Here is a 14,560-nt window from a genome sequence, read left to right on the forward strand (position 1 = left end):
ACTCTTTGGAAGTAAAGTTATGACCAACCTAGACAGGATATTAAAAAGGAGAGGCATTACTTTGCCAACAAAGGTCTGTCTAGTCAAGGCTATGGTTTTTCCATTGGTAATATATGGATGTGAGAGTTGGACTATAAAGAAAGCTGAACGCCGAAGAATTGATGCCTTTGAACTGTGGTATTAGAGAAGACTCTTGAGAGTCCCTTGGACTGCAAGGAGACCCAACCAGTCCATCCTAAAGGAGACCAGTCCTGGGTGTTCATTGGAAGGACTGATGCTGAGGCTGAAACTCCAATACTTTGGCCATCTCATGTGAAGAGCTGATTCACTGGAAAAGACTCTGATGCTGGGAGGGATTGGGGGCAGTAGGAGAAGGGGACAACAGAGGATGAGATGGTTGGATGGCATCACCAACTCAATGGACATGGGTTTGGGTGGACTCTGGGAGTTGGTGATGGACAGGGAGGCCTGGCATGCTGGGGTTCACGGGGTTGTAAAGAGTTGGACACGACTGAACAACTGAACTGAACTGAACATACTACATGAATAGATAAGAAAGGCAGGAAAGTCAATGAAAAAAATATGTGTTTTTTACTCTTAGGAAGCGGATTTTCTAGTTGACGTCACCTTTTTCTAATATCTTGGAAAAATAATACATGTTCACATCTGATTTATCTAAACCAGGGTTCCCAGGCTGCTAGTTGGATTTTGTTGGACAGTGCAACTTTAAAAAGAAAATGTTTTTTTCTTAAAGTTTAGCACTTTTAAGTTGAAAAGCACTCTCAAGTCCCTTTCCTCCCTATTACACTAAATGGTGAAGTTTCATGCTTTTCAATTAGCTGTTCAACCCTGAAGGCATTTGATCTAAATGTTAGTATGGAGGCCTTCACAATCATTGTTTAGGATATTGAGTCTGGCTGGTGTGTTGGATTATATTTTGTATTATTTTTTGGTGTACATATTGACTTTCTTCATGAAGTTTCTACTTGATAATTTTTGTTATTTAACTCTAATGTTATTTGTCTAAGTACATTAGATGTAGATGCTTATAATGTTTGTGTTTCTATAATGCAAAGCTTATTCTAAAGCATATGATTTACTTTAAAAGAAGACCTTAATGTTTAACATATTTCAACCTGTTTCCATCCTAAGTTGTAAAGAATACCGGAATGCCTTAGAGGAATTGTCCAAAGCCACTCAGCGGAACAGTGCTGAAGAAGGGCTTCCAACAAACAGGTGATACGTGATTGAGGAAAATTTATTTTAATTGAACTATATCATTTTCTAGGTGTTCGTATTTCAGTTTTATTACAGCTTATTGTTGATGTAAAAGTTTCTAGAGTTTAATCAGTGGCGCTCATTTTTTAGCCAGTAATTGACAGAACAAAATTCAGGTATAGCAAAAGACCTTAAAAAGTCTGCTAGGTTACAGTTTTCTTATAATTGTCATAGAAGTTCAAAGTGTATTGCATATTTACATTTTTAAGTTTTTAAGTTCTCTTTGCTGTGAAAATTAATTTCTGAAATTGGTAAACTACTGCCTAGCTTTGTACTTTAAATAATTTAAGAATTTTCCATAATAATTAAAGATCTTAACAGCTAAAAAACAAAGCAAACCTCTGCCAAATCAGCTCTTTTAAGTATTTTTGGTATTTTAGGTATTTGAGACAGAAATTGTCATAATTGTCACCATTGACTTATGGGTGCTATAATATAGCTCTGATAGACCTGAGAAAAATATTTTAAGACCCTGTATTCTTATAGCTTTAACATTTTTCTTTTTCTTAAAAGTCTAGTATACATTTCAAGACTTTTTCTTCCATGCTAACCTGTGTTTATATAAATTATGAACCAGATTTCTGATACTGTGGGTGGGGTTAGGTGGGAAGTAGATTAATATAGGAATTAGAGTACTTGTTATTTTGTGTCTGAATCATATAAAACCAACTTTTCTTCTGTTTCTCATTTTAGTACTTTAGACAGCAGACCAAAGAGTAGCAGCCCAATTAGACTACCTGAGATCAGTGGAGGACAGACAAACCGTGCGGTAGAAGCAGAACCACAGCCAAGTAAGATTACAGATGGAGAAGTACTTTTGTTTGTAATTGTGGTTTGAAGAAGAAAACATGTTAAATAAGAAATGCCATCTGGCAAGGATTTATTGTTTCTGATCTTTGAACTATAATATGGTTGTAAAATTTTTATATATTTTCTTTTGTGTATATTTCACTTTTCTTTGATTTTTAAGTTTTTGAGTTTGAAACGCCTAGAAGCGTTTCATGCAAAAGGAAGGTCCATGCAAAAAAGAAGCAGGATCGGCCTTCTTGGCTAGAACTTTCAGTTTAAAGCATGCAACATAAGAAATATAGTATCAGTTTTTTTTTGTTTGTTTGTTTTTGTAGCATTGTTGGCATTGTGAAAAGAACTTTTCATGTCTTATCTTCTTTAATTCCCACAATAACCCCATATTTGACATATCTCCATTTTTCAGAAAGTAAGTTAAGACTTAGATTAAGCACTTTGCTCAAGGTTACACAGGTAGTGGGGAGCAGAGATTTGCAGTTGTGTTTCTTTGACTTTGTCAGTTAGGAATGTTCCCTACAAGTAACAGAAAACCCAGTTGGTGATGGGCAGGGGAGCCTGGCATGCTCCAGTCCATAGGGTTGCAAAGAGTCGGACACAACTGAGTGACTAAACTGAAAAGAAAACTCAAATCTACTGGGGCTTAAACAAAGGATAGTTTATTTTTTTAAAATAGCAACGTCTGCAAATGCGCAGTTGCTGGCATTGGTTCAGCTACTTGGCTTTGTCATGACAACATAAGGGTTAGTTTCTCTTTGATTTCTCTTAAATTTTATTCATGGTCAGAGATGTCCCACTCTAATGTCTGCATTTGAGGCAGAAGGAAGGGAAGTATAAGCTTCTGTTCTTGTCTTTTATTAGGAAATTCCCTTTCCTTTTCAGTCTCATTGGTTAGAACTGAGTCTCATAGCTACCCTTTCCTGCAAAGGAGACTGAGAAAGTGGTGAGCATCATTGTCCTGGCTAGTTTATACAAATCATGATTCTTTTCCTGGGACTCCGCATGCTGCTGCCCTAAAGAAAATTGGAGCTCTGTTAGCAAGGAGCAAGGTGGGATTGGGTATTGAGGAGAATGTGATAGTGTCTGCCACTCTAAGTAAGCACTTATTGATTGAGATTTAGTGTGGATTTTGTTAATGGTAAATGTACAAAGGGCTTCCCTGATAGCTCAGTTGGTAAAGAATCCGCCTGCAATGCGGGAGACCTCAGTTAGATCCCTGGCTTGGGAAGATCCCTTGGAGGAGGGAAAGGCTACCCCCAAATTAGGATCATATGTATTAATGATATGATGAAGCTCAAAAGGAAGAATAAAAGTATAGAGCAAGCTTTAGTGGTATCTTTGGTCATCCTATACTACTTATTTTTGAAAAATGCTAAAACTCAAATTATATATTTTGCTGTGTTAAAATATAGGAACACAGATGATATAAATATGTTACTTTTAACTTTGAATCCTCGTAGCTTGGAATACTGTTCTGTGTTAGTTTAATGAGCTGTACTGTAATACTATAAGAATGTAGCCCTATCTTAAACTTGTTGCTTAAGATACTATGACAGCCTTGGAAAGAAAATTTTTAAAGTCTTTCTCTATATTTAATAATTTCTCACATTTTGGTATGTAGCTATCTGAACATTGCTTTTCTTCTGTTCTTGATAATAAGAGTGCTTGGTTGCCCCCTAAAGCCTCCGTAAACCATATGGAAAAATAATCTGTGCAAATGAATCCATCAGTGTTACTCTTATTTATTACTTTGATATAATGGTTACTGCTTACACAGGAATTAATTTTAAATTTTTAGTTTTCTACGTGCAGTGACCTGTACTTAATATGTTACCTCTTATTTTTAGCCAAAAAGGCTTCTGGAATGTTGTCCTTCTTCCGAGGGACAGCAGGGAAAAGCCCTGACCTCTCTTCCCAGAAGAGAGAGACCTTACGTGGAGCAGATAGTGCTTACTACCAAGTGGGGCAGACGGGCAAGGAGGGGACGGAGAATCAAGGCATTGAGCCTCAAGGTGTGTTGAAGGAGACCAAATGTGCTTGTTTTAGGCTTCAGTTTACTTACTTCAGTTGGTTATGTTCCTTACAGCTTTAAATAGATACTTCTACTGCAGAAATCAGGGCCTTCCCGCTCTTCTCACACCGTGGTGGGGTAGGGTGGGAAAAGCCTGGTGCTGGGAGAATCCAGCTGGTTTCAGGTATCACTGTTCTCACTTACCGAGTAGAGGAATCAGAAATCCTTACTTGCTGTACCGATAATGGAAAAGCAGTGTCTTCCAAGGTTTACTGAGGACTAAGTGACATTAGGCATCTGTCTCACTGTGTAGCTCACAGTGTATGTTCAAATGAGGTCATCCCATTGCCCTCTCAGACATCCCCTTTCTTCTCCAGTCTCTGTAAGGTAGAAGCTGCTGATACCCACCTTCATTTAGGTATTTAAAAAAATACATCTACCTGATGGTGTTTGAATACAGGGTTAGACCAGGAGTCAGATAACTAAGCTGACCTGTCTTTGTAAATAAAGTTGTGGTGGAACACACACACCCTCTCTTTCATTTACTTACTGTCTGCTGCTTTCCCATTATATTGGCAAGTTGAGTAGTGGCAACTGAGTAAAATACTTACTATCTGGCCCTTTAGAGGAGTAGTTTGGCAACCCCTGGGTTACAGCATGAATTAGTAGTTTAAGAAATAGAAATTGCATGATACGTTTTCATTAATAATTAAGATCTGTGTTTAGTATTCTATAGGCTGTGATCCTTAGAAGGCATTGATGCTTTGAAAAAAATAATTTTGAAATGGGAAACTTAGAGGATGACTTGTTCTTCTAGATGTTAAAATGTATTACAACTCTATAGTAATTAGAGTTAAAATATATTACAACTCCACAATAATTGTCTGGCAATAAGTTTGCCAGACACATTAGTCAAATAAGAAAAACAAAACAGCTCTGAAGTAGATATTAGTATATTTTCTATAGTGTACATATATCTTAGTATATGATAAAGCATCTCAGAATATTGGGAAAGCATTACTCTATACACAGGGAAAACTGCTCATAAACTTTGGTAAAATAGCCACAGAAAGTCTTGATGTTAGAATTGAGTAAGTTTATTGCTATCATAGGGATTATTTAACTATAAGAAAAATTATTCTTCAATCTGAATTCTCTGATTTTTAATCTAAAATTGATCTTTCAAAATGTACATACATTTTTATTGTAATAATTTACAGTTAATTGTATGCATGATGCTTGTTTGAGCGTGGCTTGACTAGGATAATACTAACTGACTTAGTTTTTAGTTTATATCAGGGAAAAAGAATACACAAAATGAACTGATAACTGCCTAAAACTTTGGCTCTGCTAATGATGTTAAATCTTTTAGATGAAGTAGATGGAGGAGATACACAGAAGAAACAACTTACAAATCCTCATGTGGAGCTTCGTAAGTATGAGATAAATCTCTGGTTTGGGCACCCAGGACTATAATTGAACAAACTCCATTATTTGAAGCTCCTAGCTTCACACTAGATAAATATCCTATCTCTTGAAATGAATACTAAGTCTTTGTGCTGATGAGCATTTGTTTCATCTAGATTTAGTTTATAAACTTTACATTATTTAATTTAAAAGGAAATCTATTTGTAAATTTAATTTAATTTATAAATTTTAATTTAATTAGATGTCTAAGGTTTAAATCATTTGTTCTTGTATAATTTAGAGCCATAGTACCTTACCAAGACATTTGGAGTTGTGTGTACATGTTTTGTTACCCAGGATAGTAACACAGTGAAATTTAAGATGTAATCATACAACGATGAAAATGCAGTAACCAGCATAAAATTAGAACCGAGTCTTGTTTTATGTTTGGTTGTTTTTCTAGAAATATGTAAGGGTGGTCCTAAGGTACTCTTTTAATCCTTCCTGAAGACAACAGAATAGTGATAAACAGGGATGTAGTAGACTTAACATGAAAAATACTATCATGGAGAAAATTAAATGCTTGCATTTAGTGTGGGGGTGGGGAGTGGGCAAGAAGGAAAAGATATTTCTGATTCAGAAGAGCTTTTTTCTAAAAACATTTCTGTTTATAGAATTTTCGGATGCCAACGCCAAGTTTTACTGTCGGCTCTACTATGCGGGAGAGTTTCATAAGATGCGAGAAGTGATTCTGGGCAGCAGCGAAGAAGATTTCATTCGTTCCCTTTCTCACTCTTCTCCGTGGCAGGCCCGAGGAGGCAAATCAGGAGCTGCCTTTTACGCTACTGAAGGTAGGCCTTTTTGCTGTTGTTGTTTAGTTGCTCAGTTGTGTCCAACTGTTTGCGACCCCATGGACTTAGCCTGCCAGGCTCCTCTGTCCATGCAAGAATACTGGAGGCAAGAATTTCTCCAGGCAAGAATACTGGAGTGGGTTGCCATTTCCTTCTCCAAGGCCTTTTTGATCATTTGCTAATTAAGCGGCATCCATCTTTTTTCACTCGGATAATTTATGAATCCCTTGAACTGAGGTAATGTGATGTGTCATTTAGCAAACATGTTTTTCTTTTCATGCTTGAGAGGATGAAAGAAGAACATTGAAAAAATACATGGTGTACAGTGTATAATGAAAGACAGGTATTGATCAAATCCCTACTAAATTCTTTCTAGTCCTGAGTTTTCCACATGTAAATAGTAACAGAGAACTTCTAGAAAACTCACAAGGTACCTCAGAGCTGATGGGAAAAAGATAAAAATTGAAACAACCTAGATATCCATCAGCAGATGAATGGATAAGAAAGCTGTGGTACATATACACAATGGAGTATTATTCAGCCATTAAAAAGAATACATTTGAATCAGTTCTAATGAGGTGGATGAAACTGGAGCCTATTATATAGAGTGAAGTAAGCCAGAAGGAAAAACATAAATACAGTATACTAATGCATATATATGGAATTTAGAAAGATGGTAACAATAACCCTGTGTACGAGACAGCAAAAGAGACACTGATGTATAGAACAGTCTTATGGACTCTGTGGGAGAGGGAGAGGATGGGGAGATTTGGGAGAATGGCATTGAAACTGTAAAATATCATGTATGAAACGAGATGCCAGTCCAGGTTCGATGCACGATACTGGATGCTTGGGGCTAGTGCACTGGGACGACCCAGAGGGATGGTATGGGGAGGGAGGAGGGAGGAGGGTTCAGGATGGGGAACACATGTATACCTGTGGCGGATTCATTTTGATATTTGGCAAAACTAATACAATTATGTAAAGTTTAAAAATAAAAAAAAAAAAAGAAAAGAAACATTTGACTTGAAAACTGGAAGGCCAAGTTCTTAACCTGCAGAAGTTGACAGCAGATTGTGACCATTTATACTACTATTTGAGTTCTCCGTACTCACTGAAAGTGCAGTTACTTGAGAAAATGCATCAGGAAAGATGTGCTTGATAGGCACTTTTATAACTGGTAGTTCCTGGGTTGCTAACAAAGGAGTTTGTAACATTTTACTTGGTAGTTTTAAAAAGTAGATCATCTAGCTATGACTTCAGGTGTGCAACTGTCAAATGTAGAGTTTTCTTGACTATATAAATTCTCAGAAGCCCTTCCAAACCTTCAACTTGAGAACTATATTCTGATCAAAATCTTCTCAGTGTTATCATATTAAAAGTATCCCTTCAAAACATGAAGTGAGCAAGTCATTTAGGATTCTTAGAATGATTTATTTTAGATTACCTCAGTAAATATTGCAACTGAATAAACGTGAAATTTTTGCCTTTTAGATGACAGATTCATTTTGAAGCAAATGCCTCGTCTGGAAGTCCAGTCTTTCCTTGACTTCGCACCACACTACTTCAATTACATTACAAATGCCGTTCAGCAAAAGGTAGAAACCTAAACCCTGATCTGTAACTAGAGTTTACTGGTCCATTTAACCTCCTGAAAATCCTAAGGGCAGTTTTCTCTATGCTTTTCTGTTTGTTACAGAGTAGTTTGTTACTCTCATAGAAAAAATTTGTCCCTCCCCTATTCCTTCTCTGCATTGGCAGCCACAAGCTAGTTTTATATTTCTTAAGTCTGTTTCTATTTTGCATGTACATTCATTTGTATCTATATTTTTTAGATTTCACATATTTCACATATGTGATATCATACAATATCTATTTTTCACTGACTTCACTAAGCATAATATTCATAAGTAATCCTTTTTGATAAGAGGTTACTTTTATCTTTGCTGAATTAGAGGCCTACTGCATTGGCCAAGATTCTTGGAGTTTACAGAATTGGTTATAAGAATTCTCAGAACAACACTGAGAAGAAGCTAGATCTCCTTGTCATGGAAAATCTTTTCTACGGGAGAAAGATGGCACAGGTAAGGATAATGAACCACGCAAACTATTTAGCTGCTGGATCCCTTCGTATTTCTGGTTCCTGAACATATTGATTAGAGAATAACATGGTATTTGATAGTAAATATTAAACTTTGGTTACTAGGTCAGCTTTAACTTTTGAGTTACTGAAAGAATAAAGAGGAATATTGTGGACTGGTCCTAAAATTTAACATAAACAATATCCTAGAAACACAGAATTATAGAGTAAGAAGGCAGATCCAATGGATCTGGCCATTTTAAAGATGAAGAAACTGAGGCTCAGAGGAATTGAGGACTTTATCAAGGTCTCACAGCTCTTCCTAGAATTCAAGTTGGTCTAGATTCTAGAACAGTGCTCTTCAATGTACTGGTCTTTGAACTGTTTCCAGTCTGTGGAGCTAGGAGCTTGAACGAGAATGTAAATTTTTTTTTTAGAATGTAAGTTAATGTACTGCTTTCTTCATTGAGAAAGTCTTGCTATAGCAAAAGCTGCTGCTGAACTAAACTGTAGGTTTAATGATGTGTAATCAGTTTACATTCTGGCACCAGCTTCTCTTTGATCTTGAGTCAGGAACAACTGATTAGCTGGTCTGTAGAATACACCTCCGGTTCCACTGGTCTAGTTCCCAAGTCCCCTGACTAGCATTGCTTTTCCTACTGTCTAGAAATTCCTAGAAATATGCTGTTGCTTCTGCATTGTCCTGCACAGTTTTGATATCAAAACTTGAAATTTCCTAAGACTGTTTACATCTGTTTTTCAAACTGCTTTATGGTTCAGCAATATACTTTTGGAGTTACTTGTTAATGTTTCTTATAGTTGATTAAATGGGTCAGTATATTTCTGACATATTTGAATATTTGGGTACCTAGTTATTAGTTTCATATGATACAATTATATCACCATTTGCTTTTTGTATTATATAATTACAATGTATGCATTCAATGACTTACATAAGTTATAAATTTTAAAGTTAAATATTAAAGTGTTTATAAGGATAGTGGGTACAGGAAGCTTTCTGCCTTTTAAATTTAATTATATTAATTAACCATTTGTAGCAATTCACATAGATGACAGAGAATTCTCTTTCTGCTAGGTTTTTGACTTGAAGGGTTCACTTAGGAATCGAAATGTAAAAACCGATACCGGGAAAGAGAGCTGTGATGTTGTTCTTCTGGATGAAAATCTCTTAAAGATGGTTCGAGACAACCCTCTCTATATCCGTTCTCATTCCAAAGCTGTGCTGAGAGCCTCGATCCGGAGCGACTCCCACTTCCTTTCTAGCCACCTCATTATAGACTATTCTTTGCTAGTTGGGCGAGACGATACCAGCAATGAGCTAGTAGTTGGAATTATAGGTAGGTCGATGAGCATGTCTTACGTGCAGTTCATGATTGAAGCCAGAGTAATCTTTGAAGACTATACTGAACCTGTTGTAGTAATAGCTTATTGAATGTTTTCACAAACTCATTTGAAATTTTAAAAATAAATTGTTTTTCTGTTCTAGTACTTTTATTCATATTTCTCATTTCCATTTTCATTATCAAAAATATATGTATTCAGGAATTTACTTAAGATAAAGCCCTGTGAGGTTGTTATGAGGTTTGGAAGAATTAATATGGTAAAAAACCCTTAGGACAGCCCTTGGCATATTGTCTGCACCTACAATATTGCCAGCACTCAATGTTAACTAATGTAGAAGTAATAGCAGTGGTAATTGTGATTGTTATCTGCTTATATTTATTAAGAGAGCTTTTACTGCTCATCTCACCCCCTGCAACAGATTATATCCGAACATTTACCTGGGACAAAAAGCTTGAGATGGTTGTGAAATCAACGGGAATTTTAGGAGGACAAGGTGAGCAGAATTTTTGTTCAGTTTACTCTTTAAACTGTTCTCATTATCTTCCTCATCAGTTAACATATAACAAATGGATACTTCAGAAAAAATTATAAAACATAACTGGTTATCTTTGACTTTATCATCATTTCCAAAATGATCAAATAATAAAAGGAATTGTTTAAATGGGGAAATATGGGATCTTAAATACGTGTTAAGATGCGGTGCCTGCTGCATGCTGAGTCGTGTCCAACTCTTTGAGACCCCCTGGACTGTAGCCCACCAGGCTCCTCTGTCCATGGAATTCTCCAGGCAAGAATACTGGAGTTGTCATTTTCTACTCCAGGGGATATTCCTGACCCAGGGATCGAATGCGCCTCTCTTGTGCCTCCTGCTTTGGCAGGTGGACTCTTTACCACTGCATCATCTGGGAAACTCTGGTAAGAAACCAGAGGTTCTCAAAATGAAAAGTTAAAGGAAAGAAAGGCCAGAGTTCCTGAACAGGAGGTTGTCCTGATTAACGCTTGAAGTCCTTTAAGTTCTTTGAGCACTGAGAGCACCAGGTGTGCTTTCAGACATCTCTCATTTCTAGGCAAGAGCGTCTTTTAAAATAAAAAGGTCCTACCAGGAAGGACCTGTCCCTTGTCATGTCGTACAGTGAGCACCCTCCCTTTTTTCTGAGCCCATCATAGTGTGTGTGCTTACATGACATGGCATTTTATGTTCGTTTACATAAAAGAACATAGCTGTCGAAGTCAGTGGTCTGGTCAGTTATGTAACAGCTTCCTTATTTTCCCTTTACCCTTTTGTAATCCTAGGTAAAATGCCGACTGTGGTCTCTCCAGAGTTGTACAGGACTAGATTCTGTGAAGCCATGGACAAGTATTTCCTGATGGTGCCAGACCACTGGACAGGCTTGGGTCTGAACTGCTGAAATGAAGCACATACTCTGAAACGGACCAGGAAGAAAAGGGGGCCTGGAACCAAAGGACCACAAGTCAGCTACATGTTTTATTTCTTTGTCACATTCACCACAGTGTGCAAAGGCCTTTCAGTTCTGAAGTTGGGTAGACCATCTGTAGCTGAAGGGTTGAAACTCCATGGATTTGCACTTTGGTTTTTGATACCTACAAGTTAGCTAACCGTGGGCTGGGAAATTGCACAAGTATTTTGTTCACATAAGCTGAAATCTAGATTCATTTCAAAGGTCTGAGAACAAATGTATGGTTGGAGATGAGATTGGTTGAACAATGGGTTGTCATGTTTGCTGACAGTCCCCTTAAGCAAACAGTGTGTCATAGATTGTGACTCTCCTGGCCTCACATTGGATACATTCTTTTTCTGGAAAGGATTGGTAGAACTGGTGAATTTTTCTTGTGTTTCTTATGTAACAATTTAATGTTTGCCTATTATCAGAATTTCTGAAACTCTAAAACAATTCTGAATTATTCTATCAGTGGCCAGTTAAAGAGATGGATGCAAGCTGTTCTTGTTCTGCTGAGGAATTTGACTTAAATTGGGAATCCTGTCGTGTTCTGTATCTTGCCCTGTTTTCAAGTATGTTTGATATTTTTCAAGTTCTATCACTTCTTGTCTGGGTGACAGGAGGCCACAGCCATTAACTTCAGGCCTTTTTCTGGAGCTGTTTTTTTAAGCCTGTTTACAACTTTTGTGCAAGTAATATGCAGAACTGCACTTGTCTGCACGTGCTCATAGTTTAGGTTTTTCTCCTACTTCAGGGAGATATTACTAAATGAGTCTAAAATGACTAAATCCCCAAAGGGATAATTATTAATGGAAGATTATTTTTAATCTAAAAAGAAAAATTAGGCCTGATCCAAGAAATTGGGCGAGGGAAGCACTGGCCTGTTCTTTGTAGAGGTAAAGGACCTGTAGTGTATACTATAGGTATAACTAGTGATTTGTGTAGCATCTATAAAATTACGATGTTTCCCATATGGACGTCCTTGTTCTCTAACTTTCTGTACGAATTTCTAGGCCAGTTCTGACTGTTGAGAAATATTACGAAATAAGGTATTCTTAGTAAGAAACTCCTTGTTTAATAGTTTCTGTTTGTCTAAAAAGTGATCAGAACTACTAAACTATGGCTAACAACACAACCCCAGATACTTTCTTGTGGCTTCTTTCCATAATAAGGCTAATTTGGGGATTTATAACATTTTAAGGTTTCCACCCTTTCAGGCTTCCCATAGTAGCATGTTTCTTTTGCAGCTTCCACATAATAAGAAAAAGTCTGGATACATTCCAGTTACAGAGACTTAAGTTTATGAAATAGGAACATTTTGGAAAGTTTACTTGAGAAAATGAAAGCATTAGTTTGGTGTTTGGTGTTTGGTGCTTATTAGAGACATGGTTTGCACTAGAAACAAGCTGACCAAGGGTTCTAACTGGTCTGATGACAAGCATTTTTTTTTTTAAACATATGGTGTGCCTTTTGAACAATACAAAGCCCTGATGTTGGTTTTGTTGTCAAAGACCAGTCCAGAACTGGAAGATGTGGAGATATCCACTCCTCTCATGTCCAGGAACAATGGATACTGCATCTCATTTTGAGTGTAAACATGTCTTGGCGTCTCTGTTTATTTTTTTGTGTCAGGATACTTAGGGTTGTTTACCCTATCCATTGCTCACACCTGTAGTCAGGAACACTTCCAGGAGCAGGTGTCTTCCTCCAGATGCAATCAGATTGTTTATCTGTTTTGGTCTCAATACCTTATGTACAGCTTGAATGCTCCATTGAAATAGGTCTTGACAATAATGTGTCTTCTTGATTTTGGTTTCCTTGCCCATGACTTGAAGAACCAATTATTATTATTATTTTTTTAAGTACTGCTGTTGCTTAGGTATTTTTGTGGCTAAAAAATTCCAATGTAATGTAATCTGAAGTAATACTTGTTTCCTTGCAAGTGTGATCTGTCCATTTAAAACTGTCTTAATGAAGGGAAAATATAAAACTTAATTTGTCATGAGTGGTAGAACTGTATACCTGGCCTCCTGCTGCTCTTATTTAGGCCACTACCAGATATATAAGCCTTTTCAAATACTGTATACTCAGTGTTAGGCACCGAGTAACTGTTTACCTCTGTTGAATTCCCCACCAAGGCCTGGAGAACCTTGATGCTGAAAAATTAAGAATGAGGAAGGAATGTTAATACTTTCCTCTGTAGCATAAAAAACACATTCTGAGAATAGTTGATAGTAGCACAAGAAAGCTATGTAAACATGTTGCATTGTATAAAAATCTTATCTACAGATATAAACTGTTTTAATGCCATCAGAACTAAAAATATAAAGATTTCCTTTTCCTTTTTTACCCAAGCCTGAGAAAAATAAGGGGAATAAACTGTTGCAAGCCCTTTTGTAGTCTGTTGAATGTTTTAAATTTATAGATACTCAAATTTATAGATACAGAATGTCCTACTTATAATTGTTCCCTTGATTCAGCAAATGAGTGGTTTTCTAGCTTTGGCTTTTATTTGGTATTGTAAATAGTAGGGTTGTATTGGTTTTTGTGGCATTAGCTGTTCCTTGGCTTTTTACCCATTAATGGTGGACTTATATAAAACTGCTGAGGAAAGTTATCTACCTACAGAAAGTTTGCTTTAGCTAGCAGAGTACAAACCCTTGTGAATGAGCCTGGTGATAAAACAGACTAGGCCATTCATTATTCCTCAAGTGTTAACATACTGATTTAAGCAGTATTCAAACCATCTAGTGCAATGCCTTTTTTGTTTGTTTTTGTAACACGGGTGCAGTTGTATTATAGAAAAATAAAAATTACAATCATGCGCAGTTTTATTAATGCTGCTGTGCTGGTTTTGTAAAAGAAAAATGTACATTATGTCTTTGACAGGTTTAATTTTAACGAGAGAAATGACATTGTAAATCAGAATAGCCTCTTTTAATTTAATATGAAAAATCCAATTAACAATATTGAAAATACTTAGTGTATTATATTGTATATATTTCTCTACTTTGATTCCGGCTGTTTTATATCATTGACATGTTATTTAAGAGATAAAACTGCCTTGACCTTTTGGAAACTTAACACTGTAAAAAGAAGACTTACAATAAACTGAGAATCAACTTCACTTTGTTTTGAATCTGCTTGAGGAAATTAACAAAAGGAGATGGGAGTTGGCGCCTAAGCCTAGCCTGGGCCCAGCTGTGTTGCCCTCTGTTCATTCTGTCCTTCTTCTATTGGGAGAATCGAAGCCTTTCTCTAATAAATAACCCTTCTCTATAGATCTAAGAAAGGGGGGTGCTAA

General features: G+C 36.6%; 1 protein-coding gene across 7 annotated transcripts in view; it reads left to right on the forward strand.

Moving 5' to 3' along the window:
• Positions 1 to 14,383, forward strand: part of PIKFYVE (phosphoinositide kinase, FYVE-type zinc finger containing) — an 80,946-nt gene extending 66,563 nt beyond the window's left edge. For 6 of the 7 annotated variants that reach the window (XM_027565886.1, XM_027565925.1, XM_027565911.1 and 3 more), the window contains 10 exons: positions 1,153 to 1,236; positions 1,972 to 2,069; positions 3,930 to 4,094; positions 5,466 to 5,525; positions 6,175 to 6,351; positions 7,846 to 7,949; positions 8,307 to 8,435; positions 9,528 to 9,789; positions 10,215 to 10,289; positions 11,090 to 14,383. In XM_027565886.1, the coding sequence (XP_027421687.1) occupies positions 1,153 to 1,236; positions 1,972 to 2,069; positions 3,930 to 4,094; positions 5,466 to 5,525; positions 6,175 to 6,351; positions 7,846 to 7,949; positions 8,307 to 8,435; positions 9,528 to 9,789; positions 10,215 to 10,289; positions 11,090 to 11,205 (1,270 nt within the window). In that variant the 3' untranslated portion in view covers positions 11,206 to 14,383. The remainder of the gene's footprint in view (positions 1 to 1,152; positions 1,237 to 1,971; positions 2,070 to 3,929; positions 4,095 to 5,465; positions 5,526 to 6,174; positions 6,352 to 7,845; positions 7,950 to 8,306; positions 8,436 to 9,527; positions 9,790 to 10,214; positions 10,290 to 11,089) is intronic. The other variant, XM_027565923.1, reaches the window with a different exon arrangement.
• The last annotated feature ends 177 nt before the right edge of the window (positions 14,384 to 14,560 follow it).

Source organism: Bos indicus x Bos taurus, chromosome 2 (assembly GCF_003369695.1).
Source record: "Bos indicus x Bos taurus breed Angus x Brahman F1 hybrid chromosome 2, Bos_hybrid_MaternalHap_v2.0, whole genome shotgun sequence".
Taxonomy (NCBI): Eukaryota; Metazoa; Chordata; class Mammalia; order Artiodactyla; family Bovidae; genus Bos; species Bos indicus x Bos taurus.